At 39.6% G+C, this 25,709-nt stretch overlaps 1 protein-coding gene across 4 annotated transcripts in view; it reads left to right on the top strand.

Annotated features, from left to right (window-relative positions):
• Positions 1-25,709, top strand: part of SPIRE1 (spire type actin nucleation factor 1) — a 129,758-nt gene that overhangs the window by 80,684 nt on the left and 23,365 nt on the right. For all 4 annotated transcript variants that reach the window (XR_013946626.1, XM_080580340.1, XM_080580339.1 and 1 more), the window contains exons 4-8: positions 1,513-1,638; positions 11,731-11,814; positions 12,724-12,888; positions 19,030-19,116; positions 19,499-19,628. Coding sequence is in view for 3 of the 4 variants with exons in the window: in XM_080580340.1 (XP_080436466.1) it covers positions 1,513-1,638; positions 11,731-11,814; positions 12,724-12,888; positions 19,030-19,116; positions 19,499-19,628 (592 nt within the window). In the remaining variant the exon portion in view is untranslated. The remainder of the gene's footprint in view (positions 1-1,512; positions 1,639-11,730; positions 11,815-12,723; positions 12,889-19,029; positions 19,117-19,498; positions 19,629-25,709) is intronic.

Below are 25,709 nucleotides of genomic sequence, written 5' to 3' on the forward strand. Positions count from 1 at the left end.
TCTCCCTTTACCTGCAAAGGAGAAGATACGATTTGCTAAAAAAAATTAAATAAAAAATGTTAGCTTTGCCACTCCGATTACACAGAAATAAATGTGAAGTGTGTAACAAAATTTTGATTGTACTCACAAAGCAGCATAAAATTTGAAAGCAGTGAATTGAGGGTAGCTTTTGAATGTCTGCCGTACTTTCCTTAGATATAAGGAAAGTATATGGGAAAGAAGGAAGAAATATATACATACACTTTCCTTATATATGTATATGTATATGTATATCCTTTTTTTAGGGCTAAAAGGATTTAAATATACATACACACATGTGGTTACAACAATCAGAGCAGGATGTTGCAGGAGTCCAGATGGTGCTTGTGAAATTTTATCGAGTTGATCAAATCTGACCATCGGACTCTGTATTGTTGCACTAATTGGAAGAAATCAAAAATAACAAAGAGGTTGCGGCCTTAGAAAGCAATTTGTCAGAGAGATTAAGCCAATCTAAGTGTGACTGCAATCCAAAGAAATTGTTCAGCCCATCCTCCCTTCCCCTCTCACTCCCCGTTTTGGCAGGGTGTTCCCATTGCTCCTTTTTGCCTGCGCTACTGCACATGCGTCCGAGCCATGAAGAGTAATTCTCCCCTGCCCTGCCTCCTTCACTGTGTTAATTTTTGTCTGAGTGAGGAGTCCCCTCCGAGTTAGGGCACAAACTCAGGTGCCAGCATAAGGGCATCGGTGGGAGCCTGTGGCCAGAGGCCTCAGGATCATGCCTTGTAGTGTCAGCATGGATTTAAATCAGATCAAAAATAACATGAAAATGCAGCCTGAGCTTTACTGGTATTGCGCCCTTTGTGACCACAATGGTCGCTGTAATGCAGGAGAGATTTAGAGAAATATGCCACTAGGCTATTTAAGGGCTCTTCTCCTAAAGAGCCTTTTGTTTCAAGCCTTACTTCTGGAGATCTTCTCAGTGTAGCCACCTATTTCCTCAGGTTCTGGCTTGATCATTGTTTTAGCTCTAGCTGTTATGAAACCACAGTAACAAGGCAAATTTTAAAGCCTTGTTTAAGATTTTATTTTATTTTAATATATACACCAGTATGATATATGACATGGGTATTTTAGTTTTGGTATTGGGAATTTTTTGGTATTAAGACTTTAGCAAATTAATTATAGACATTATTTTGTTGTTTTGTCTGTTTCCAGCAAAGATTTCTGTGAAGAATACTTACAAGTGATGGATATGACTTAGGGGATGTTGTAAGCAAAAGATTACATCTACCAGCATCAGTGCTGATCTATTCTATTATAGTCCTCTTCATGAAACTCATGAATATAAAATAAATGGGAGCAGAAAAACTAGAAAATGCACCCCAGTTTTCCACCTAACCTTAAACATTTTTCGTGGATTTTTGTGCCCTAAATATCCCATTGCGTTCCCTTTCATGTTATCTCATGCTCTGTAGCAATAATTAAAGCCATGGGGCATTGTTTGTAATTGCTGTTTATTTTTCTCTCTAGCTGTGTGCTGCCCACCTGCCAACCCGATCAGAGGCAGCGAACCACTATCAAGCAGTATGTCGGGCTCTGTTTGCTGAAACAATGGAGCTGTACACTTTCTTGGCCAAAATTAAAAGTGCAAAAGAGGTAAGTTTTTGAATCTGCTGTAATGTGATTTAGGCTTACAGAATCACCTCTGTACCCAGCCAGCAGTGGATGTCAGATGCTTGTGGAAATTATTTGCAGTGTTCAGGGAGAGTAGTTCTACAGCTGTGTTGTTTGTTTGTATTTTTTTTTCCATTTGGCCCGTAACCATTTACAGATGTCTCAGAAATAGTTATTAATTGTGACTAGACTATTTGGAAGGAAAACAGAAAAATTTCTTGGGATGTTATGCAGTACTATTCCATTCCAACGTGCATGCATGCAAGCAATGTATTTGAGTCTGAAAACTTCTGTGGTGTTGTGAAATATCAGGGCTTTCCCTGTCCTTCCTCAGCTCCTCCTCATGTCTTTTCTTTGGCTGAGAATTATCTCAGATTCTCCTTGCTCGTAATTTGTCCTCACTCAGCAGCTTTCCTTACCTTTGATGTATGATTAGCTTGTTTGTCGGTCACACAGGCTTCACAGCAGAGCCAGCTTAAAATAAATAAATACATAAACAATTCCACCTGTAGGTCATGATGTCTGTGTTCACTGCCTGCTTGGTTGTTCCTGTTGACTGAAAGGCCATCCTGTGAACCACTTCAATTAAACGATCTGGCTGAAGAATAACTTTGAGGGTGGGTGGATTAGTTTTAATGAAGATAGTTTCAGTGATCTGGTCTGCAGAGTAGCTCCATGAACAATTGTGTTAACGCAGTGTGGGTGTTGGTTACACTGGAAAACCAGTGGGTGAGGGGAAGGGCAGGAAGGGAACGATAGTTCTCAAGGATGATTTCTTCATCAAAGTCAGCCGGTCAAATAACAGCACTTTCATAATTTTCCTTTTTAATAAAAACCTGAAGGATTTAATTTGCTTCTCTAAGGTCCAAAGTGCCCTTTGAAAAGATTTTATGGGCTGATGTAACAGTTTTGCTACTGAAAGACGCAGAGCTGTTCCACCCATGTATACGTGCTCCCACTGCTTTGCTTCCTCTGATTCTAGAAAACAAACACAGAAAATAAATGATAAATTAAAAATAATAATGAAGGCTTCCTTGTCAAGTTCATGAGCTGAATCAGCTCATCATTGGGTCAGGTGTGCTTTGGAGCAGCACAAGAGAGCTCTGTTGCCACACGAGTGAAAGATGCAAACCAGTTGGAGGCACAAGAGACTGGTGCTGTCTTTCCTCCTGTTCAGAGACCTGGTTGAGACACATCTGTCCAGGGGGGAGAATCCTTCAGAGATGGTTTTCTGTTGCCTGGGATCAAGCTTCACTTCCATTTTTCCTCCAGCCCTACTCAAACTGAAAGCAATTTCTAAGCTGAAGTGGTATCATACACAGATAATTTTGGCAGTGTCAGCGTGGCTGAAGAGCCACTTGTTCTCTGAAGCGCCTGCATTCCAGTGCAGCTGACACAGAGAGCTGACAGAATGCAGCGTCTCGGTGCTAAAACCTTGACATCATTAATTTCACATCTTGGCATTTGACTGCTCCTTGGCGTTCTGACCACTGGATAATTGAAGGATCTGTGCTATAAACACTTCAGCTAGCAGCTAGTGCAAGGTCCGTGCTGAGGCCCAAAGATAAGGCCCTTTGGAGTTCTTGTTTCTGCTTAGAGAGGAAGCATGTTTCCAGTAGTTCGTAAACATTTTGACTGCAGTAAGCAGTAATAAGGTGTCAGTGCTGTCAATGTTGAAGTAAAATATTGCATATTGTGATTAAAACATTTTTTTTCAATTTATTAAAATAATTACAGGGGTGTTTTAGAATTTGCAGATTATTTATCATCTTGTAATTGGGAATGAAAACCCAACATTTGACAACACCATAGAGCATACTATGAGTTAATCTCAAATGAAAGGAACCATTTGCCTCTCAAAGGCTATTAGGGATTGTTTCAGAGCACATTTAGGTCAAAGGAAGTAATCCTTGTAGATGAAATTCTGGCCCTACTGAAATCAATGAGACTTTTATCACTGCACTTATCCAAAGCCAGAATTTTGATCATTTGATTTAATTTACCCCAGATCAGTCCCCTAGCAGGCATACAAGAAGTGACCAAGAAAATTATCTTACAGGCAGCTTCTGGAATATAAATAGTTTTTATGATATTCTTGATCCTTGCTTATAGCTTTTATCCAACTATAGATTCAGAAACAATGTGATTCTTGAAAATAATGTAGTATAAAAAGGAAAAAAAAAGGTGTGAAGCAAATACAGGATGGAATGCTGTAAATCTTGTTATTCCGTTTTAAAAATACCTCTATAGTTTATACTCGAGGCAAGTAGGAATCATGTCATTGTGCTAGGTTTGCATCAGTGAAAACTGTGGTATTATGTACGTTTTGCTTTTTCGAATACATAGAAGAGTCTTAATTAATGAGGAATACAGTTAAATAAAATTCAAGTTAATAAAATCCTTTTTCTTTTCCTTTTGTATTGTCATATGAGTATGGGTATAAAGGAGAGAAAAACTTAATACTTTAGTAAGTATATTTTATCGTCATCGATTCATGGTGATTGCAATGTCAGAGAATTGGGGAAAAAACAAGCTATATATATCAGCTCCAATTAAAACCACAAACTTATACCATGTAATATTGTGTCTGTGACACTAAGGGTACCAGGAGTTTTAAACTAATAGTTTATTTTAAAAACTGAGAACTTAATTTGGAGAGCCTTAGAACCCCTCAGACCTAGTTGTGGTGATGAGATCAAAATGAAAAACATGGCTTAAAATAACTTTCCTATGAATAAAAAAAAAATACTTCAAAATTCCTTGGGCTCTTTCTGGGGCTACTGTGTTGTATCTGGGTGTCTGTTCCCCAGCTATATGAAGCTCATGCTTTTTGCTCAGGAGGCACTTTAAACAGCCAATGCTACTATAGAAGAAGAGGGAGAATTTTTATCTGCAGAAATTCATTTACTAGGATTGTACCAAATATGGTCTTATGCTACAGCACAGGGCAGGTTTAGCAGGAAAGTGCAGCTTGAAAGAGGCAGAAGAAACTATTGCTGTGATGTTGTTTTCAGTTTGTATAAAAACATGTCGGGGCTTTGAAAGTTACTGGAATTACGAGGGAAGGATCAGGAGGCACGAGGTATAGGCCAGTAGTGCTCTCCAGTCTGCCCTGTGAGCATCACTGCCTTAGCAAATGGAGCGTAGCTTCAGAAAGGGCTTTACTGGCATGCACTTGGGTGAGTGCATTACTCAGAAATGATGAAGCAATGAGTGAGCTGTTAAGGTCATCTCAATGGATGTCGAATATGATGTTTCAGGCACTTTGTCACATACTTGGTGCCGTGTGGATTTTATTTCCAGTTTGATTCTCTGTGTGTGAGAGGTCAGCAGTAGAGATGACTCGCAGACAGGAAGACGACATTTCCATTCTTACAGAGAAAGAAATGTTACGTCTAGTAGTTGTACAGGGCAGTACTCAAGACAGAGATGAGAAAGGTGTGATACTACTGTTGTAATAGTAATTTTAAAAAATGAAAAAGAATAAAAGGAGTAAAAATACATATTTCTTGGGAATAGCAGCAGCAGCAGCAACTCCAGAGTAGGGCTGCAATGTAGTTAACTAATCTGACCTAACTTTGCATCCTTTTGCAAGGTGAAGGTTTTGTAGAAAGTGTAGTGGGATGTCTTTTCAGCTTGCTGGCAGCATCTGTATGCTACTCGGGCTCTGTGAAAGGAGATCCACCCTGTGTACCATCTGCTGCCACCCAGAAGTGGTCTTTGATGGGCCAGGACCTCCTGACTCCATGGTCCTGCAGTTCAGATGTTTACAGCTGATGGCAAAAATAGGGTACAGCTTGTTTCTCATCCCAGGCAGTGAGCTTTTTAAATTACAATCAAATTTCCACAAAAGCGGAATCTTGCCCTTTGTTTTTGATAGTGTGTGTGGAAACGTGGACTACAAGGCGGGGGAAGTGTATTTGTGTGTGAGGCAAAGACAGTTTGAATATCTGCTAAAATGAACCTCATCTGAAAGAAGAGATTAATCTTGTTCAGGATCATCGAAAAGCCATTGAGATCACCTTTGTTGGCCCCTAGCCATAGACAGAACTGCAGGCACAAGTGAGCGATGTCCACAAGATAAAACAAATGTTCCTGTTGTGGAGTATCTGAAAAGGTCTCACACGTTGCTCGGAGACAGCAGCGAGTGTGACTGTGAGAAACAGGGAGAGTCTGTGTAAGCACACAGAAATTGGATTGGATTTGGACTGGACCGTGGATCTGTCTGGTCTGCTGGCTGCTTTGTGAACCTGCTTAATTGAGGGGGTATCTACCCCGGTCCTCCTTCAGCTCCCTGTTGCTGCCCAGGCTCCCCTCCCGCTGGAGCGGGTGCTCCATGCCTGCTTACTGCCTGAGGGAGCCAGCAACGTGCCCTTGCCACAAAGATGGCAGTGGTGTCCTGGGCTGCATTAGGCAAAGCATTGCCAGCAGGTCAAGGGAGGCGATCCTTCCCCTTCAATTCAGCGCTGGTGAGGCCACACCTGGAGTACTGGGCCCAGTTCTGGGCTCCCCAGCACAAGAGAGATGACACACTGGAGAGAGCCCAGTGCAGGGCCATGAAGATGGTAAAGGGCCTGTAGCCCCTCTCCAGTGCGAAGAGGCTGAGAGAGGTGGGACTGTTCAGCCTGGAGAAGAGGAGGCCTGGGGGGATCTCAGTGTGTATAAATATCCAAAGGGAAGGTAAGGTAAGGATGGAGCCAGGCTCTGTTCAGTGGTACCCAGCACCAGGACAAGAGGCAGCGGGCACAGGCTGTGAGCAGCAGGCCGCACTTGTGTGCTGTGCGGGTGGCCGAGCACTGGCACAGGCTGCCCAGAGAGGCCGTGGGGTCTCCTCATGGAGACCTTCAGAAGCCGCCTGGACGTGGTGCTGGGCACCCTGCTCTGGGTGGCCCTGCTGGGGCAGGGGGCTGGGGCAGGGGGCCTCCAGAGGGACCTGACAGCCTCAGCCGCTCTGTGACCCTGTGAGCGGTACCAGTAAATACTGATGTCAGCCTGTAGCAGAGCTAAGGATTCGTGAGTGGACTGTGAGTGATGAACTCACGACTGGCACCATAGCAGGTCCTAAAAGACAGCATGGGATGCTGGGCGCCATAAGATACAGGCATTGTCTTGTAGGCAGATGTCTTCATCTGCCGCAGTAGGTTTGACTTGTATCTCAAAAATTTGTTGAAATGGATGTATATCCTAGAGCATTACAATTAATATTCCTTCCAAACTCATTAAAATTTTGTATACTTTTATAATTGCCTACCTCATCAATTGCAGTTAAAGTCCATGTTCATCAAAAACTTGTCCGTAATTTCATTATCCACAGTGTGCCTTTTAATTAACCAAGTTTCTGGTAGAATACAGAAAAAGCCCTCAGTCTGTCATCTTTGTACTGATCTTTTAAACAATGCCCCCTATGATTTCTTTCCTGTCTAATCTAATAGCTTAATTTTTTTCAGTCTGTCTGGATATATTTCAACCTGACCTGTATGAAAACATAAACCTTCCAAGGTCTAATTAAGTACATAAATAGAAATGAAATTGTTCCTTTTTTTTTTTTTTTCCCTATCCTCATGTCATCTAGAGACTCAGCTGGAAAACAGCTAATTAAAAAAGTAGATTACTTTCTATATAACATGGCTATACTGGTGTATTATTTGTCCAAAATATGGTTATACAGGTAGTTAGTTAATAGATACCTAAATAATGTTAATGGCTAACTCATTTTACAAATAAGGTCACTAGCCAAGTTACTCTTAATAGTCTCGTGACCATAATAGCTGTTAAACACACTGCTGAGTGGATTTTCAGAAAGTACAGTTGGAGAAACTGATTCCCAAACTTTTCTGCCTATAACCTCACCTCTGCTTCCACTTCTAGGCTTCCAGTGACTCCGCTTTTGCAACTGTATTGTCATCAGGCTTGCAACTCCATCATGGTGTTTGATCCCTCCATTTAGGAGCCATTTAAATGGCAACCTAATAAATGAGGGAAAAGACTGGGATTTTTTGTTTGTTTTGTTTTTTTGTGTGTGCTGCAGGCACTGTAACTCAGTAAGTGTTCCATGCATTTGTTTTTTGTTTGTTTGTTTTTATCTCTTTAATAGTTTTTTGAGCAGCACCGTGACTACTCTTTCCAGAGCTGAGTATGTCGACCCACACCACTGTTTATGAAGAGCTTTTTCTGATATTCAGTGATATTCTTAAAATGACTTGAAGAATGAGGGAGTTTTTCAGGGACTGATTCAACTGATCATATTCCCTTCAACAATTCTTGCTTGAGTTAAAGGGGGCTTGGCGATCTTCAAAGAACTGAAGTAATACTGCTGGCCAAGCCCTTTGAATTTAAATCCAGGATGGATTGTTATATACATAAAAGTGTTTTTCCCCTATATGCAGGTTATGCATTTTTAAACTGACAATAAAAGTGCAAGAATATTTTATTAGTTCCCCAGATATCAGCATAAGAATCACTTGCATCAGTGACCAAATTACCAAGAATATAAAGCAGGAGATGCCGTAGGTTTTGTTCTGAAACTGGCCAAAGACAAAGTGAAGATTTGGATTCCTGAAATACCGTCTTCGTTAAAATGTTGCATTTTAGGGAGCATTTTGCGGAAGCAAGCCCTTGACGCTGTGCTGACAAGTGTCTTATATAACCTCCCATCTGTCGCAGGCGCAGGAGAACGTGTCCCAAATGTGGGACAAATGTGGGACAAATGTGGGACACGTGGCAACAGCGAATCAGCTGCCTGCTTTTAATAGCGCAGGAAGAAATTTGAAGAAATTCGGTATTTCTATTGCTAGCATTTGTCGCAAAATGCAGCTGAAGAAAAAATGGCCAAGTGCTGTAATGGTTTAAAAAAGCCAGAGCTGTTGAAACGCTTGCTTCCTACACATTTGACCCTTATTTCGTGAACGTATGCGCAGGCTGTAATAGATGAATCAGATCTGTGGTATGGGTTTGAGGTTCTGGGATCATTTAGAAAAACCCTTTTAAGATGTTTTTGCTTTCTGAAAAGGAAACCCATTTAGGCTATGTATTTATTACACCATAATAGCTTTCCTTAATCCATTGTCCCAAGGGTACATACAAATGGATACAGCAGCTGAGGTTACTCACAGGTTTTGGATCCCAGCTAAGTTCTGACAAACGGTCTGTTGTATTGTAAATGTTTTGGTTTCCATAATTTACGATTGCAGCAGATTCTGAAACCCACGGACACCAACTGGGGATGCTGGAGGGAAATGATAATATTTCATTTAGTCCAGAAGTTTAAATGCAATAATTTGTCACCCTGAATTGATTCCTTCCTAAGCAGCACCTGGCAGATGGAGGAGAGTTAAAGAAACCTTCGCAATTCATGGCTGCAGGGATGAAGTACTTAGTTTCTTTTTTCTCCCCGGTCTTCCAAAGCTTTCTCAATTTTATAGTGATGGAAATTACCATCTATGGTGAGCTGCATTTAGGGGTCTGAGCCAGCTGAGTTGTGGGTAGGGGGGAAACTATTCCTATAAAAAAGTGGGTATTTTCCCCACAGATTTTTCTCCCTACGCAGCTCCCTATCAGGCAGAGTGGGTGGCTCTGCCGGTGCGCAGGAAGCATCCAGAGCACCCAGACCCTCACTTTGGCTGTAGCCTGTGCTTATGCCAGCTCATTTGTGTCAAAAAAAGGGCACTTTGAGAAATGCACCTTGTGGCTGGTGGGTTTGGCTCTCAGCTCTTGAGTGTGTGGTAGCCAGCAGCACCCACACCCGCGCTTTCTAAAGTAGAAACTCCCCCTCCAGCTATGTTCCAGAGAAACTAATTAGACGGCTGCCTCCTTTGGAAGATCTTTCAGCTGTTCAGTTATGTGTGTTCTCCCCTCCCTCCCCCCTTCTTATTTTTTTGTTGTTAAGAAAAATAGGTTGTAGTTGTTTTAGTTTGTTTCATGGAATATTTACATCACTCAAAGTCATCAGCCTCTGGGCATAAACCAGCCCCGTTAAGTGTATGGTAGGGAGCATGGCTGCTGAAAGGGGTAATTGCTGCAGATGTTGTTGGACAGTCAAAGTAAAGGTTAAGCAGCTGGAACGTGTAAATTTTTTTTTTTAATTGATAGGTACCTTCCAGTATGGAAAGGAGGAGCAACTCCGGCAGTTGTGAGCGAATTTACTGCAGTTAACTTTTTGATTACGAAGAGAAAAAGGAGAAAGTGTTAGAACGATTGTATGTCTTGCAATTTATTAGTAAACGTTAGCTGTTCACACAAAAGCAAGAAATTTACAGCTCACAGATACCATCTTTGAAATGGCTACTGCAACTTTGAAAATGATATGGAAAAGAAGAAACCCTGGGTGGCAAAATAGGCGTAAATGAGGCCTTCGTGTTACTTGTTCTTTCTGGTTTTTGTTTGGTTGGTTGGTTTTTTGTTTTTCTTTTTTTGTTTTTATTTTTTCCCTTGGGAAAAGATTATGGCCTGTTAGAGTTAGACTGAGTGCTGCCCGCAGCAGCAGGACCAGCCCAGGTTTCCACGTAGCCATTCTTTCCCAGTTGGGCATCCTGCGGCAATACCGCCAGTCATGCCAAAAGGTGCCCGCATTGTGCAATGACAGATGTGCTTCTGTAGCATAGGTGATTTATGACTTTTTAAGAGTCTTCCTGTAAATTATGTATTATTTTTTTTATAGGGCAGTGGTAATATTTCTTCGCTGATGTGAAAGTAAATGTGTTACTTGCTTAAAAAAGACAATAAATAATCCATCTGCTGTTTTTCCAAAACTTCCATGGCGGCTGACTCACACATGCTGTCTCTGTTAGCACATGTGGTAGATACACTCCAGTATGTGTGCAAGTTAAGCACTTTTCCAGTGCTTGCATTTCTTCCATTGAAATGGTTATGGTTTGGGAACTGCTTGCAAGAAAAAATGTTTTGCCAAATATGCTTATTTTTAAGCTTTCTCAGAAGCTCCAAGGCTTGAGACTCATTGTTCAGTTCCATTAAAGGAAGAGCTTGAGTGTTCAAAAGTGAGACAAATATTTTTAATGCATAAATACATAAAACTTTGTCAGACCTCTGGCCTGTGGGTTTAGTCTCATAAAATAATGAAGTCGTTAGCAGATTTAACTATCCTTTTTAATACATTAATAAGTAACAAGAAAACAGATCAAATTAAACATGGTTAAAGATTTCCCAGAAAACCCTCTGTAAAAGTGGAATGGAATATTGAGAATGTATTTGTTCTGCTGATTCCACAACATTTCAATACAAAAGTAAAAGTAGCGTTTGGATATGCAATTCTTGGTGTCTAACACAATTTCTCTAAAGCCTCTCAAACCGTTTAATCTTTTGCCTGCATTTGTGTGTGTGCAAGCTTTCCTGTTCTTTAGTTTACTGTAATTTTTGATCATTTTTCATCTTGTTGTTTATATGAAAGCTTTGTTTTTCCCCTTTGCAAACAATCTTTCTCATATTTGCATCATCTGATCTTGTTCATAAATAAGAGTTTTACTTCTGACAGATCTGTTTCTCTTCCTCATATAGAGATTTTGAGATCTGAGTAATAAAATCATAAAACTATGTTATACAGGCTGCTTAATGTCAACATAAATGCAAGTCTGTCACTATTCTGTTTGAACGATTTCACATACTTTATTTCACCGTGCAACTAACTTTCTGGGAATTTCTCCTTCAACAAAAATGAGCTGTCTTGCATTTGGCAAGTAACAGTAATTTTGTTATGAGTGGATTCTTACCAAGTCAGTAACCTTTTCTATGTTGGAGTTTAACAAACTTGCTACTTTTTTTTTTCTGTGCATAGCTCAACTTTAGGCATATTACAATTTCTGTGTATAGGTTTTTCTGGTATGCTATTATCTGAAGTATTCTCATACTTAGAACTTCAGATTTTTTGCAGCATCGAAGGTCTATTTTTCAATTAAGTGAAATATTCAAACAGTATTTCAAATTATTTTTGCAGTGTTACTATTCAAGTTGTAAGATACTCAGTAGAATACCCAAACAATATCATTCAAAAGATAAGCTTCTGCTTTACTGTAAAGTAATGCCACCATTCAGTTTATTGAATAATTTTCTTTTAATTTGCAGAATCTGAAGAAGATTCAAGAAATGGACAAAGAGGCAAGTGATGAATCCAGTACAGATCTTGATGACTTAAAGAATGCTGACTGGGTAAGACAACAATTGAATAATGATTCAGCACCGTTATTAGTAATTTATATTTCTTTATAATGCTTGCCTAAAGTTGTTTGGTTTATGTTTAAATCGGTGTCTGTTGGTTGTTTTTGTGTGTGTTTTTTTTTTTTAACATATGAACTAGTACTGAATTATGACAAGTTAGTACCAAATGGAATTTCAACCTTCCTTCACAGATAGATGAAATAATGTAAGTATCCAAGCAGCACACTATTTCTTTAGACTCAGCTTTCATGTAGAAGCTTTTGCGATTTAAAGGGCTGGACATATAGACAGGTATCATGCTGACTGCCCTTCAGAGAGGCAGCCGGGAAGGAAGCAGAACCACCAGCTGAGTTTCTTTAGTGATGAAAGAAAAAATGCTACAGAGAACACTCAGTAGCTTGTATTGTTTTCTATTTACTTTTTTTGGCCAGTGTATAGAGAAACATTAAGACATTCTTAAAAGTTCTTGATTTCAATTTCCTAATTTTCTGTCTACTACCTGTTCTTACTCCTCTCTACCCATTCCCCAATAATAAGAGGGAAATGTTAGTATGTGGTAGGCAGAGCAAAAGAAAATTGAGTACCAAGAGGGTATTGCTAGACCTGTATTTGTGTTTAGGATTATCCCGGCCCAGATGCAGGACCTTGCACTTGGCCTTGTTGAATTTGGAACTACTACATGGAGAACAAGTACATGAGTCCTGTTATATTCAGGGTTTAAAATGGACTTATCTAAAATCACCATGTACAAAGTGGGTCTGGTTGATGTGTTAAAAATAAAAGGATAAAGCTGTATATATTTGGTGGTGTCCTGAAGGGGGAATGAGCAACTTCAGCTCAATCTGAATTAGTATGCAAGGGTAAGGTATTAAATAAAATTTTGCTCTCTTTTCTCTTCAGGCTCGTTTTTGGGTACAAGTGATGCGAGATTTACGGAATGGTGTCAAACTTAAGAAGGTTCAAGAGCGTCAGTACAACCCACTCCCCATAGAATATCAGCTCACACCCTATGAAATGCTGATGGATGATATTAGATCCAAACGCTATACCTTAAGAAAGGTCATGGTAAGTCAAGAGAATTACTAGAATTTGTCAAATCTGAAATAATTCTTTTTATTTTTTTTCCTTTTCCTTTGTTTTCTGTTTCTTTTTATATATATTTTTTATTCATTCAATTTTTTTCTTTTCTTTTTTTCCTGAGAACATTGAAATTATGATGTCATGTAGATAGTACTAATGTTCATGGGTTTTATATGGCATCTTAAATCTATGTAGTATTTTGAGGGGAAAAATGTGAAACCAACAAATGTTGAGTATTTTGTTTTCCGTATGGCAGGAAAAATTCAAAATTTTGAAAGACATTTCCTACATATCATATGCTTGAACAAATGATTTCTGTTGGTTTATGATAACCTTAAGAGTCATTTCAACAGTCCTGTCATGCTTTCCACTGAGAGATGGTGTTAGGCTTTTACTGGGGAGAACGTTTATGTTGAGATACAGCATAATTTTTGGAATAAATGTGGCATTCCAGAATATAAAGTGCCACCAAGTTGTTATATGAACTGTGACAGAAAATGAAAACCTACAGTGTTTGAAAACTTGTAGTACCATGGTCTGCTAAGAGTTGTCAAGGAACACTTTGTGAAAACCATTTTAAACCTTTGATTTGTAGAAACTGAGCTCAGTTGTTTTCAGCGTATCATATTGCTACTTTCAAGTGGGAAAAAAAAAAAAGAAGCTAAGGCAAGCTGGAGAGTGTTGATGGGTCTCCTCCTAGATACTCATGAAAGTGCATATAAGATTGACCCGAGGCACTCTTTTTATCAGAGCCCATTTGATATTTACTGGCGTCTCCTTGTTCTTTTATTCCTTTTAGTTTATATTGTGTTCATCGTAAAGATGTTCTTCCTGATAAGGCAGCAACTGATCTAAAAGGATCCTTATCCTTAGTAAAACATTTTAAACCCCTTTGTCAGAGGCATGTACTTGGTCATTGTCAACATTTATATCTGACATTTATTTATGTTTGTCTGTTATTAGTTACAATGGAAACATCTTGTTAGAATATCTTTTATTCAACTATACTTGTATTCCTGAAGAAAATTCACAAAACCTTTGCTAGTAAGAAGGCCAGGATTCCACCTGAAAAATTCAGAGAGGAGAGAGAAAGAAATCATGCACTTGAGATCATTAGAAAAAAAAATAGAGGAGGAAAAATTTGAAATTACTCCATGGAGAACAAATACATGAGTCCTGTTACAAATATAAAGGCCTTTTGTGTATGAAGTGAAAGTATTTTCCTAACCAAGGTATGGATTCAGACTATCAGACTATATTCATTTTCTGCAGCAGCTTTCTGTTGCTTAAATATTAATAGGGGAAAATACATACCCAGGAATGATATCTATCTACCTTTACGCTCGCAGTTCAGAAAACAGAGCTAACTGACCCTACTACCCACTGCAAAAGAAGAAGTCACCTCAGGACCCTGATTACTGTATGCAATCAAGATAGTAGTTTCTTCTGGATGGGTACCCTTGGGTGATCTGATTCTGCTTTTGGCAGGCTGGGCTTTAACTTATCTTCTGTTGAGCGAGCTCCTGCCTCTTCTGAAGAGATTTTCTTCATTATGTTGTAGGTCTTGGAGGCGCAGCTGCTCTTCTCTTCATCCAGACTCTTGCCGTATGCAAAATCCCTGCAAGCATCTATTTTTGTCCTGCTATCTTGTCTATTAGGTAGATTGTCCAAAGTGACCTCTGGGCATAAACGTGAATTGGGATTACGATCAGCTGTAGGTACAGGACCTGTAGTGCTGTCTCTCATGCAATTGCTGGCTTCATCTGAAAACTGCTGAAGACTGTGTGTTAGAAAACTAACTTTTTTCTTATTATAAACCTTCCATCCAGTAATTTGGATTCTGCTGCAGGGTCTGCTTGAAGAGTGTGCCAAACATGCACAATAGAATGCGGTTTGATATGAAATGTGTGGAGCCTGGAGGATTCATACAGAATTACAAGTTTGGTTAGATGTCATAAATACAGGATCGTTTAGCTGACTTTTATGGGTCAGAGCTAATTATATATATTCCCGTCAGAGAAAACGGTCATGCTTCTTGAGAAGAGGAGGAAATGACAGGAGTCCTAAATCTGAATTTTAAAGCAGCCTGGGAAAGATGGATTATGTTTCTTTCTATCAGTCAAAGCAGATGTTTGGCAAAATTTTTATTAAAAACATTTTTTGCTTTAAAGTTATGGGTAGTATTTTTAGACTTGATGGCTTGTGAAAATGCATGCCACTGAAGATAACAGGAGGTGGATCATTTTTAAGTAAATAAAATGTTAGATAAAGTCTTTACTCTCCTTTTTACGAATGTAATGCTGTGTTTAAAAGAGTAGCTTGATCTGTCCCTGACTGCTCGGTACTCCTAGTAAAAATTAGGAAAGGAACAGATGTTCCTGTTAGGTGCATCACTTAGGGTCTATTTTGGTGTTTTAGACTGTCAGCAGTGTTAACAGATACCAATAACTGGAGCTGTCTGTTCTCACAAGTCCTCTGTCATAGGGCAATTCTTCAAAATGTCTTGATGTAAAATGTCACATTCTGGGCTTTTTGCAAATAACTAGTTTCATTAGTTTCAGTGACCTCTGCATTTCTATTTTAGTAGATACAAAAACAATTTCAAATTTGTCATCTTTCTGTCCCCCTGATGCAGGAGTCTTTGTTTCTGTGGTTGTCATGGGAACAAGAAGACTTTCATCCTGGCATTTTGTAATCTTGGCATGTTTGCCTTAGCAGCTTTAATGGCTTTTTTTTCTCCTACAAAACACTCACTCCCAGAAATCCTAGGTATAGCAGCGAGCTTTACAGTTCTTAATCATGCTTTAGGGCTACCCAAGGAAGCAGTGGCTCTGTGTAAGTACCATGATTATTATAGGGGATCGTAAACTTGTATCCATAATAGATGTGCAGGTGCAGCAGCGTGAATACAGTGGTTTACAATGTGCAGTATCAAAGAATAGACACTGCTGCTTGACCTTTCTGTATGGAGATAAATCAGCAAAATGATATGCACTGTGTGACAACTAGGTAACAACTAAAGCACTACACAGTCTGCATAATGAAATTTGACAAATGCATGTCTATCTACTTACAGTGCTTGAATTCACAACCAGACTTCAGCATGGGCTGTTTTGGGAATGATGTAGCACGTCCCCTCTGACGATGTCAGTGTTCGCAATTTCATTTCAAGTGAAAATTTCTAGATGGTACAAAACCATCAGTTTCATTTTATCTGTTACTTAGAGATAGGACTCTTCTACTTAATACTATCACCTTTTATAATGTGAAAAATAAATGGCTGAGATAGTTGAATGTCAGTGATGAGTGACATAGTTCTTGTGAGTCGTGTGCAGGTCACCAAGTACCATTTGAAGTTATTATTTTAACTGCAAGTCTCTATTTATATATTAAAATTTGATGGAAGCAAGGATTATGTGGTAATTTCTCTGTGCTTTAGCTGTTCAGATCTCTAAATTTCTGGTTGATTTTTGTAATCATCGATTATGCTTTTCCCACGTGGCCAGTTTTAATGCATACTGCTGTACAAAAGCCATTTTATACACATGAAGATTTAGGATAGCATTACAATGTTTTGAGGTATCTATTTAGATACTGGTTTGCAGTTTGGGGCAGTGTGGTATGTGAGCACCAAGATCATTTTGCTTGTATTCTGCATGTGCCGTGGCTGCATCTGTGCAATGTAGCTCTGATTTAGACTTTAATTGAGCCATGAATTTTAATTAATTAATTAAAAGATGCATGTTAAATTGCTCATTACAGGGAGAGTCGGTTTGAGTGAAGAAATAGATCTAGCATGGACAGAGAAGATAAAAGCTTCCCTTCAGTGTCTTTCCTGTCAACATCTTGTTTGGGAGCCAAGTATGAGAAGGGGGCTTCTGCTGGTGCTCCCGATCCTGGCTTGTCGGCTGAAGCAACTGATAAACATCCACTTGCTTTGCCACCAGCTTCCTCTGCATCCTGTGGAAAATCACTTAAGCAAATCTTGCTTTTCCCCTTTTCCAATCAAATGGAAATACTGATACTAATTACACTCTGGTGGCATTAAGTCAGTGCAGAGAGTGCCCTGAGGTGAAAGGCTCAGAGCCATGTATTATTTATTTCCTAGCGTGGTGCAGAGAGTTGCTCCCCAAGGCTGGAATTGAGATTATCAGCGTACAAAATGGCTGTTCTGATGGTAATAGCTCACAACTTAAGCTATCAGCTTTGACATCTGATGAACAGTAACCTGGGGATGAGAGACTCACCATTTCATTAAGGATCCTGCAAACCACGCTGGCCTTGAAGAATTGCTCGGTCTTTAAACAGGAGAAATCAATCACATCACTTAAAATAATATCCTCCTTATCATAAAATGTCAAATCACCATTTAAGATAAATCTTTCCCCTTTTAATTTTTCTGTACTGTTTCTAGGAAGATGTCGCGCCACGTGGTTTAGCAGCTTGGTATTCTGTGCCATACTGCATCAAGTTCCCTCTGAGGAAGCTAATGGGGCGGGGAACAAATGGAAATTAGACCATGTCTGGGGTAGGGTACCTCCAGAAAGAGTCCCGAAGGAAGCAATGAAACGTCCCCCTGAAGGAACTCTGCCTCCGATCCCGTATCGGGGAAGGGATGAGTCTTCGATGGGAGGCTGTCACTCTGCCCAGAACCAGGGCACGTCCCGGGTCAGCAGAGCTTATGTGGAAGCTGCGTGGCATTAGCGAAGTTCAGTTAGGGTTCATGCTGCTGTGACCGTGTGGGGATGTAAACCCATTTTTCTGACTGCAGCATTTCTTCTCGTTAGCAAACGCGCACGTGATCTGACAAAACAGAGCTGTCGTTACACGTGTTTTATGGCTACAGAGCTTGTTAGAAGAGTCTCCCAAAGAAAGTCTAACCATCTGGCCCTTAAAAAAAAAAAAAGTGATGAAATTTGGGACATTTAGTCTAAGAAATATAGTATTTCAGGAATTTCTTTCAGATTGGAGGACAGGGTTGATAGCCAGGTACTGTGTAGTAATAGAAGGTGCCAGAAAGATGTATGGCATAGGATGCTCTCTGACAGTGTGCTTGGGCATTGTGCCACACAGGCTGAACCTGACAGATGGATTTCTTAAGCAAATCCATACAATTATTCCCAGCTTACAGTTCATAAATTCTTCAGATGATAGGAAAACTTCCCTTGCCTTGCTTATATCCTGTACACGCAGTGAATTGCCGACTCTTTCCTGTGATGTGTTGTGTATGGTCCTACCTTCAAAATGAGATACCCGAGGAAGAAACGTCTGTCTCTTCAGATAAAAGCAAGCAAACAAGAACAACTCCCACCCAGCCCCTCTTCTGGTCTCTCCCTGTACTTTCAGTGTCATGCCGTGGCATTCTAGCAACTTGACTTTCTGGACGTATTGGCAAATTCTGCTTTACCCTTGAGTAACTTATTAAAGTGCAGGCGAAGAGGTGTCTATGAAACCATGCTCAGGGGTTTTCTCTCCTTCTGCTGGGATTTCCACAGCAGGGCACCTCTTTCTTCATGGCCAGAACAGCAGAGACAGGTTCTGGCCTGTCAGGCAAAGAACAAGGGAAGCTTATTTTTCATCCATTGCTAAAAGCAATTCATTGCTGATAGTCCTGGTGCAGTTTTTGCTTTCGTATCAGAGTTTGGGAGATGTTAAGCAGATCCAAAAACTGGGCTCAAAACCTACGAGCAGACTGTTAGAGACCGTGTAATGGTTGGCAGAGGGCCATGGTTCAAATAGATGCTCCTAAAAAAAATGGTCTTGGCACCTTTTCCTCCAAACGAGATCCGAGCTTTGCCTGCATTCTCCCATAGACATGGTTGCAGCCTTGATACTTAATTCCATCATTTCAAAATCCTAAGTACTGCTGATTGATGCTGCTGGAGCTGTGGTTATTCTGGAGCTATCTGCAAAGCTGAAAAGCTTTCCCTTAAGTCTTTGCTTGCCTGTGCTGTGCATACAGATTGTTGTTCTGTTCAGGACTGTTGGAATTTTACGTCTAGTGCAGGTGTCAGAACTCTGCAGGCTCTGTCAGGGATGTTGCAGATTTTCTTTTTTTCTCATCATCTGCACGAGTATCAATGCAAGGCATGGAAATATGTGTGTATTTCACTTTCTCCTTTTCAGGTCAACGGTGACATTCCACCTCGATTAAAAAAGAGTGCCCATGAAATAATCCTGGATTTCATCCGATCACGGCCTCCATTAAATCCTGTATGTAATCCAGTGTACTTCTTTCCTAACGAAAATGTGGCTTTTTAAAAAATGTCTGTGTTCAGGGAATGTGTTAAATATTACATTTTCAGACACGGTCTTTCAGAAATACTGATTTATGTATATAGAATGTGGTCTCTTGAAGAACAGTGTGTGATGCCTTGCAGCAGCCAATAGCTGTTCTCACCAGCAGCCCTTTATCTCTGAGTCACGGAAAAATGCAATTCTTCCTATGTTTTCTGTGAGTTTTAGAAATGAGTGCACATAAAATCCTATCACAACATGCCACATTTTATTGTGTCGTTCTCCCCTCCCCCCAGTGTGACATCTACTTTCAAGGGAGCACTGTTTTATGTAAATATAATTATCTTTATATACCAAGGCCTCTGCAAGAAAACTGAAACCAACCCCACCACGGCCACGCAGCCTTCACGAGAGGATATTGGAGGAAATCAAGGCAGAGAGAAAGTTGCGTCCAGTCTCACCTGATGAGATCAGGCGTAGCAGGCTGGGTAAGTCCATTGCTAGTTTTTACCAGCAGCATTCACAGAAAAATTCCCACATAAGCAGCAGCAATATTAGCAATATCTATGCAAATGTCACTGAAGATAGAAATTATTCTTGCCCATTCAGATGAAGAGAGACTAAACCTAATGACTTTGCTAGGGCTGTGTAGTCTTTGTGCTAAGTTATTTTCAAAAATAAGGTACTGTATGATTCGACTTGATCATCATGTTTTTAATGTAAGCGTTAGATAAATTTAATGACATTATATTGCTCGTTAGATGTGACAGTTAATGTTAGATTTGCTCAGACTGGAATGGATATTGGTTCTCCCCAGTGCAATATTCCTTACATATATGTAAGTATTCTTCACATGTCTGTTCTTAATTTTTTTCTCTTCATTTCCTGTTGCTAGCATCATCAATTTCCTTATTTTATTTGAAAATCTGCTTTCATTTTGTTTGCTGAAAGCATTGCTTTCACTCAGTGATTCTAAAATCTGCTTTGATTTTGTTTGCTGGAAGTATTGCTTCTATTTTGAATCTAAATCTTTGCTTCATTTCATAAGTGATGGAGCATGTGCTTGCATATGTTTTCAGTTGATCAAATAATTAAGACTTTTACTGCAAAGCTGTTAATTTCTGCAGTGTACATTGAACAACCCGCTATGAAATTATACCAATATTACACTTCGCAATGATCACCGATTCGCATTAGTTCAATGGTTCTGCCATTGACAGAAGCATGACAAATGCCGCCTTACATTGTGACATACTTTACTTTAAAAGCATGGTATTTAGACTGCATTAGGAAAGCTGAAGTAGCTTGATTTTTGAAGAGCAGAAGTGGCATCTTATGGTTGAAAAAGCATGAAATAATCCACGTGTGTGCTCTGTTGTTGCTTTTGCAGAATATGCGTGCCTGCCACATGTGCTTAAAGGCACTGATCCAGATGCAAGTGGATTTGACAACCCATTCATTCTCTATAGAGGAAAACAGTTTCATTACCTGTTTTGTTGCATTGTTCTTTGATAGAGTATGTTGTAGAGTTTGGTGAATGCTTGGGTGCATTTTAAAATGCATGGTGCTTTGGATATTGTTTCTTCGGGCCTTCCAGCTTCTAGTTTTGATTCAATTTATGCTTGTTGTATCAACTAATGATTCTAATAGCCCTAGACAGTTTTCCAAATACAGGAAGTTTGTAAAAACATGGAACAATTCTTTGCTTTTCTTTCAAACATTAAACTTCACTATTTTACACGTTCTCCATTTGGGAACTATCCTGTCTTGTAAGAGGTAGCAAATTTGATCTAATAGATTTTTACAATTTTTAACTGATATAAATTACATCAAACCCATTTAGTAAACAGTTTCTAAAAACAATCTTAGATTTTGGAGTATTACTGGTTAGGACTTCCTGAACTGATTTCAGGGTATGTCCTCCAGTGAAGGATACCTGTCTTCCACCAATTCTCCCTCTTTTTTAAGAGAATATTATTTTTAAACTTTGGAACTGTGATAATTCCCCTTCAGTCTAGTGAATTGTTTGTTTTAAATGTCATATTACTGGAGGTGTAAAAGGGGATGTGAGTTTTACTTCCCAACCGTAGTGTTGAAGATTTTATTTTTTTAATGTGGAATCATATACATTCTTATTTGTTGCTTGCATGAAGAAGAAAAAAGAGCAAGGATCTTGAAGATAATTGCTTCTTATGTTGAAATATGAGGTTTGGGCTTTTGTCACATTGAAATGATTGTTTTGCCCGGAGTTCCTTTTAGAATACAATGTGTTTGTGCAGAATTGGCGATGGAATAATGCTAGTGACCTTCAATATGATACCGATAGATCTGCCATATAGTTTAGGTGACCACTGAATGTAATTTAGTGGAGAAAAATGCAAGGCAAAAAGATTTAAGGATTGCAAATCTGAGGAGAAGCACGGTGTGGGACACTTGTACCATCTGGACAGAAACACTTGTTGATATGAGAAAAAAGAAAAAAAGGAGTATTACAATGGAAAATCTGGGAGCATGTGGTACACTCCACATGTTGCAGAGTTACTCGTTGTTGCTCAGTTTATAGCAGTCAAGCACATAACTACATTTGAATATCCTCAGCAATATGAGTGGACCTGTGGCATGTGCTTCCCAGCTTTGTCTCCTTGCTCTGCACAACCCACACATACAGGTGAGATCTTCTCCATCCCAGTTGCCACCGAGCAAAGGGAGCGGCTGGAAACAAAGCGCCAGCCCCTGAGCCTTGCTGGTGGGCTGTGTGGCTGGCCCAGGGCTGGCTGCTGTTAAGCCGAAACTTCTTTGGAAATGGTAATTTAATCTTGTTAGCTGCACTTACAGAGGGAGACATTGGGTAGAAGAATTTGAATCAGTTTTCAAACAAGCTCAGCTGATCATCAGAATAAACTATCAAGGCAAACACAGCCTTGAGGTACATGCCCTTTTAATTGAAAGTATGGATTTATGACTCAAGTTGAGCTAATGGAGCTTGGAGAAAACTTTGTTTCATGCTCTTGTTTCATTAACCTTCAGTTAGGACATACCATTAGGTGATAGCAACCCTACACTTTAAAATGTATTTGCCTTTATGTTAAGTTTGGACAGCAGTTTAGATACTGTTCTGCGCTGCTGTCTGTGGCTGATGTTGTCTAGGTAATAAACTACAGGAGAAATGCCCCGACTCCCAAATTTGTCTCAGAGTCAGCCACCTACAGTGCTCCCCACCTAAATTTGCTCTCATGAGCAAAAGTTGTCCCAGTACAATGCTTTTTCAACCTGTTTTCACATAGTTGTATGTGTGCCTGACAGACCCTTTCATACCAACGCTGCTTGTTCATCACCCACAGGTATCACAGGTAAGCTGATGTCAGTTTTGGTGTGTCCTGGTACATTCCTGTAGTTGGGCCTGGCCTGCTTATCTGGATTAGTATACTGAAGTTTTGGGTTCAGCTGAGAACATGTCGAGTGTCTACTCCCTGAATTACACTGCACAGCTTGGAATGTGGGTAGGCTGAACACAGCAGGGGTTTGTGTGCGTTTGGAGCTAGGACCATGGGCAGACCAAAGGCCGGGAGGAAGGTTCAACAGCTATGCCATGTGATTTTCTTGTATCCAGAGATTTTATTTTCATGTGTGATTTTTTGTTATTAAGCTGGCAAGGAACAAAGCTATTGGTTATGTAAACTTCCCAGAAATAAAGAACATCTGACCGCTTTCTTATCTAGGAATAAAACGGCTAGTGGCCCTAAAAAGAGAGGATAATATTAAGGATACGTTTTAAAGGCTAAATCCACATAAGGTTGTGGGTTTTTTTTAAAGAACAAGAATCAGCACAAATCACACTGTTAGGCCTTTTTTTCTTTCCTATTCAAGGAAATAAATGGTCAAACTTAGCCTGAGTGTCTCTCTTTATTAGTTTAATTATAATCATTGGAGATTATGCTTTAAAAAAATTAGAAATATTTATTTCAGGTCACTGAAACTTGTGTGAAATGTGGCTTTGTACTTTCAACTTTTTTCAGCTCTCTCTCTTTCTCTTCTTTTTCTGTCTCTCTTTTTCCCTTCCCCTTTCTTTCTTCATGGCATTTTAATTGAAAATACTGTGTTTTTAAGATACTTGCCTCTTGTTTTGGTATTTGATTTATTGATTTCAAAAAATCTGGTTCTATAATTCTACAGATATCTTTATGCTTGCTCTGTTTGCAAGTCCCATTTATGCTACTGTAGTTTTCAGACTTCAGGCTTTACTCCAGTAAAGCAATAGTATGTCTGACACATTTTGGATTTGGGCAACAGAATCCAAAATGCCTCAAGTGGAGTTAATCTTTTGTTTTCATTACCTCTCTGCTTTTCTAATAGCTGAATTATTTTCTTTTTGTTGTTTTTTTGTTGTTTCTTTTTTTACAGCAATGCGGCCTCTTAGCATGTCTTACAGTTTTGACTTGTCAGGTAAAAGGTGCAACAACACCTGACGTGGTTATTGTGCTTATTGTGAAATTTGTTCCATCTGTTTGTTGAATTCCCATTTAAGAAAGAAACTTGAAGGGATTCTTCCAAGATATGGTCAGTGAAAACAAAACTTAAGACGTATTACTTTTGTTAATACCTGCATTTCCCCTCTGAGAAAAGGATACCTAGGTATAGGAGACAGCTGTGTTTCACCTGAAATAAAGTGCTGGAATTCTGTGTAAATAAATGACCATAATAAGGTGGCCTGGAGCTATTCCAAACTCTTTAAAGGATTGTAGAAAACAATGTCACCTTCGAGTCTGATTTGCTTATTATTTATTTATCTGACATTGGTGTCTTTACAGTCACTTTTTGGCTAGACCGTTTTCTGCAGTACTTCATTTTTCTTGAGCATCCAAAACCAAGTTTTGAATTCTTCTGCCTTTCTAGATTTAACAAAATGCACCTATGACACTAATCTAGAAAGGAACTATCAGTTCTACCGAGTGTCTTTATAGTAAATCTTTTGTGAGTTATAAAGTGAAAGACATTCACTCAAAACTGGTTAAACCTTCCAGCTTTCCTGGTTAGCAAAGTAAGTTGCTAAGGTTTGCTGCCAACAGCTGATAGAGATGATTCAATAGGTGATCTTCATCACCTATCTAATACCAAATTTAAAGGTTCCTCTTAGCGGGCAATAGTTAGGGTAAGCAGTGACTGTACAAATGTGTTCAGCTTCAGAGACAGCAACTCCTGAGTTTGTGCCTTCTAGCCCTAAAGTAAATTTGGTCCTCCTTCCATGTGCACTAACAGGATGCTCAACCCTAAAGACTCCATCATCGAGGCTATAAATATTCTATATTATCCTCGAAGATTTGTGCACTGAGGAGAGCTCTTATGTTGGCTCTTACCTAACTTCCCTTGGGTGACTCCTGAAAAAAAAAAAAAGTTACCAAATAAATCCATGCCCTCATTTGTGAAGAAGCAACACCAGCTGTACCCTTCCCTCCCTCCTTCCAGTTGCACCTAGAAACATCTCACCCAGTACTTTTGCGGAGTCTTCTTCCTCTGTTTCTCTATCCACTCTCTAACCTCACTTTCCCTTAAAAAGGCATGATCTGATTGAAATGCTGGCCCACTGCAAACTAGAAAGACCATATAGAAGTTATTTGATTACCATGATATAATAAAATACAATAGCTTTGTAATATAGGCGTGAGGTTCACAAGTGATCTATCTCTGAATGTGGTTTCATGTTATGGCCAAGTAAAAAGCTTGCCATTGCCAAGAAGAGGGGGAGCGGGCTCTTGCTCCTTCCTTTTCTCCCCCAAAATCCCCCCCAAACATGTGATTTCCCCCTCCTCCCCTGCGCTCATTTATTCACAAGGTAAACTGGTTCAACTCACGTAACCCAGGCACAAATACTTAAATTTTTTTGCGAGGTTGGTTTTCTGCTATTTTTAGGGTTTTAAACCTGTTCACTATCTGATCAGATGATCAGAGAGCTGGGTAGATAATGAGCATGGGTGGATGGGAGGAAGGAACAGGCTCTCCCCGTCAGAGGCGGTGGCAAGCTGTTGATCCAGCTCAAGCCCTTTTGTGAAACCTTACGCTGATGTTGTATGGTACGGCTGCTACAGCTGTCCGGTGGGATCCAAATTCTGCATGTGCTTGGTGTCATGTTTTACTCCACAGAAAGCTGAAGCGTCCCCTGGAAGTCAGATAACGTCATAAGCTGCCAAACTTCAGTTTTCAAAAAATTGCTACTTTCAGATATGCCTGAAAATTGTCAATTCCTTCAGTTTTAAGGCTATAAAACTGATGTGCCAGTGCCAATGAAAGGGAAGTGTTCAGATCTGTCCTTTTGCATGTCTGTTTGCTTCTTCTTTTGCCTTTTATTTTTTAAGAATCCTGAGACATCCTCATTTGTCTAAATCCCCAAAATATTTTGTAAATTCTCCCTTCATAATCCATTAATTCATTACCATGATGTTTTTGTTTTGAAGAAGTAGCTTCGTAGCAATCTATGCTGTACTTGGATTTGCACTTTTTTACTGACCACTGAAGAACTCTTCCTGTTTTCTTTATCCATCTGCTAAATGTGATCGGTTTTGGTTTTTTTTCCA

The sequence above is a fragment of the Anser brachyrhynchus genome (genome assembly GCF_964034855.1).
Source record: "Anser brachyrhynchus genome assembly, chromosome: 2".
In the NCBI taxonomy this organism is placed as follows: Eukaryota; Metazoa; Chordata; class Aves; order Anseriformes; family Anatidae; genus Anser; species Anser brachyrhynchus.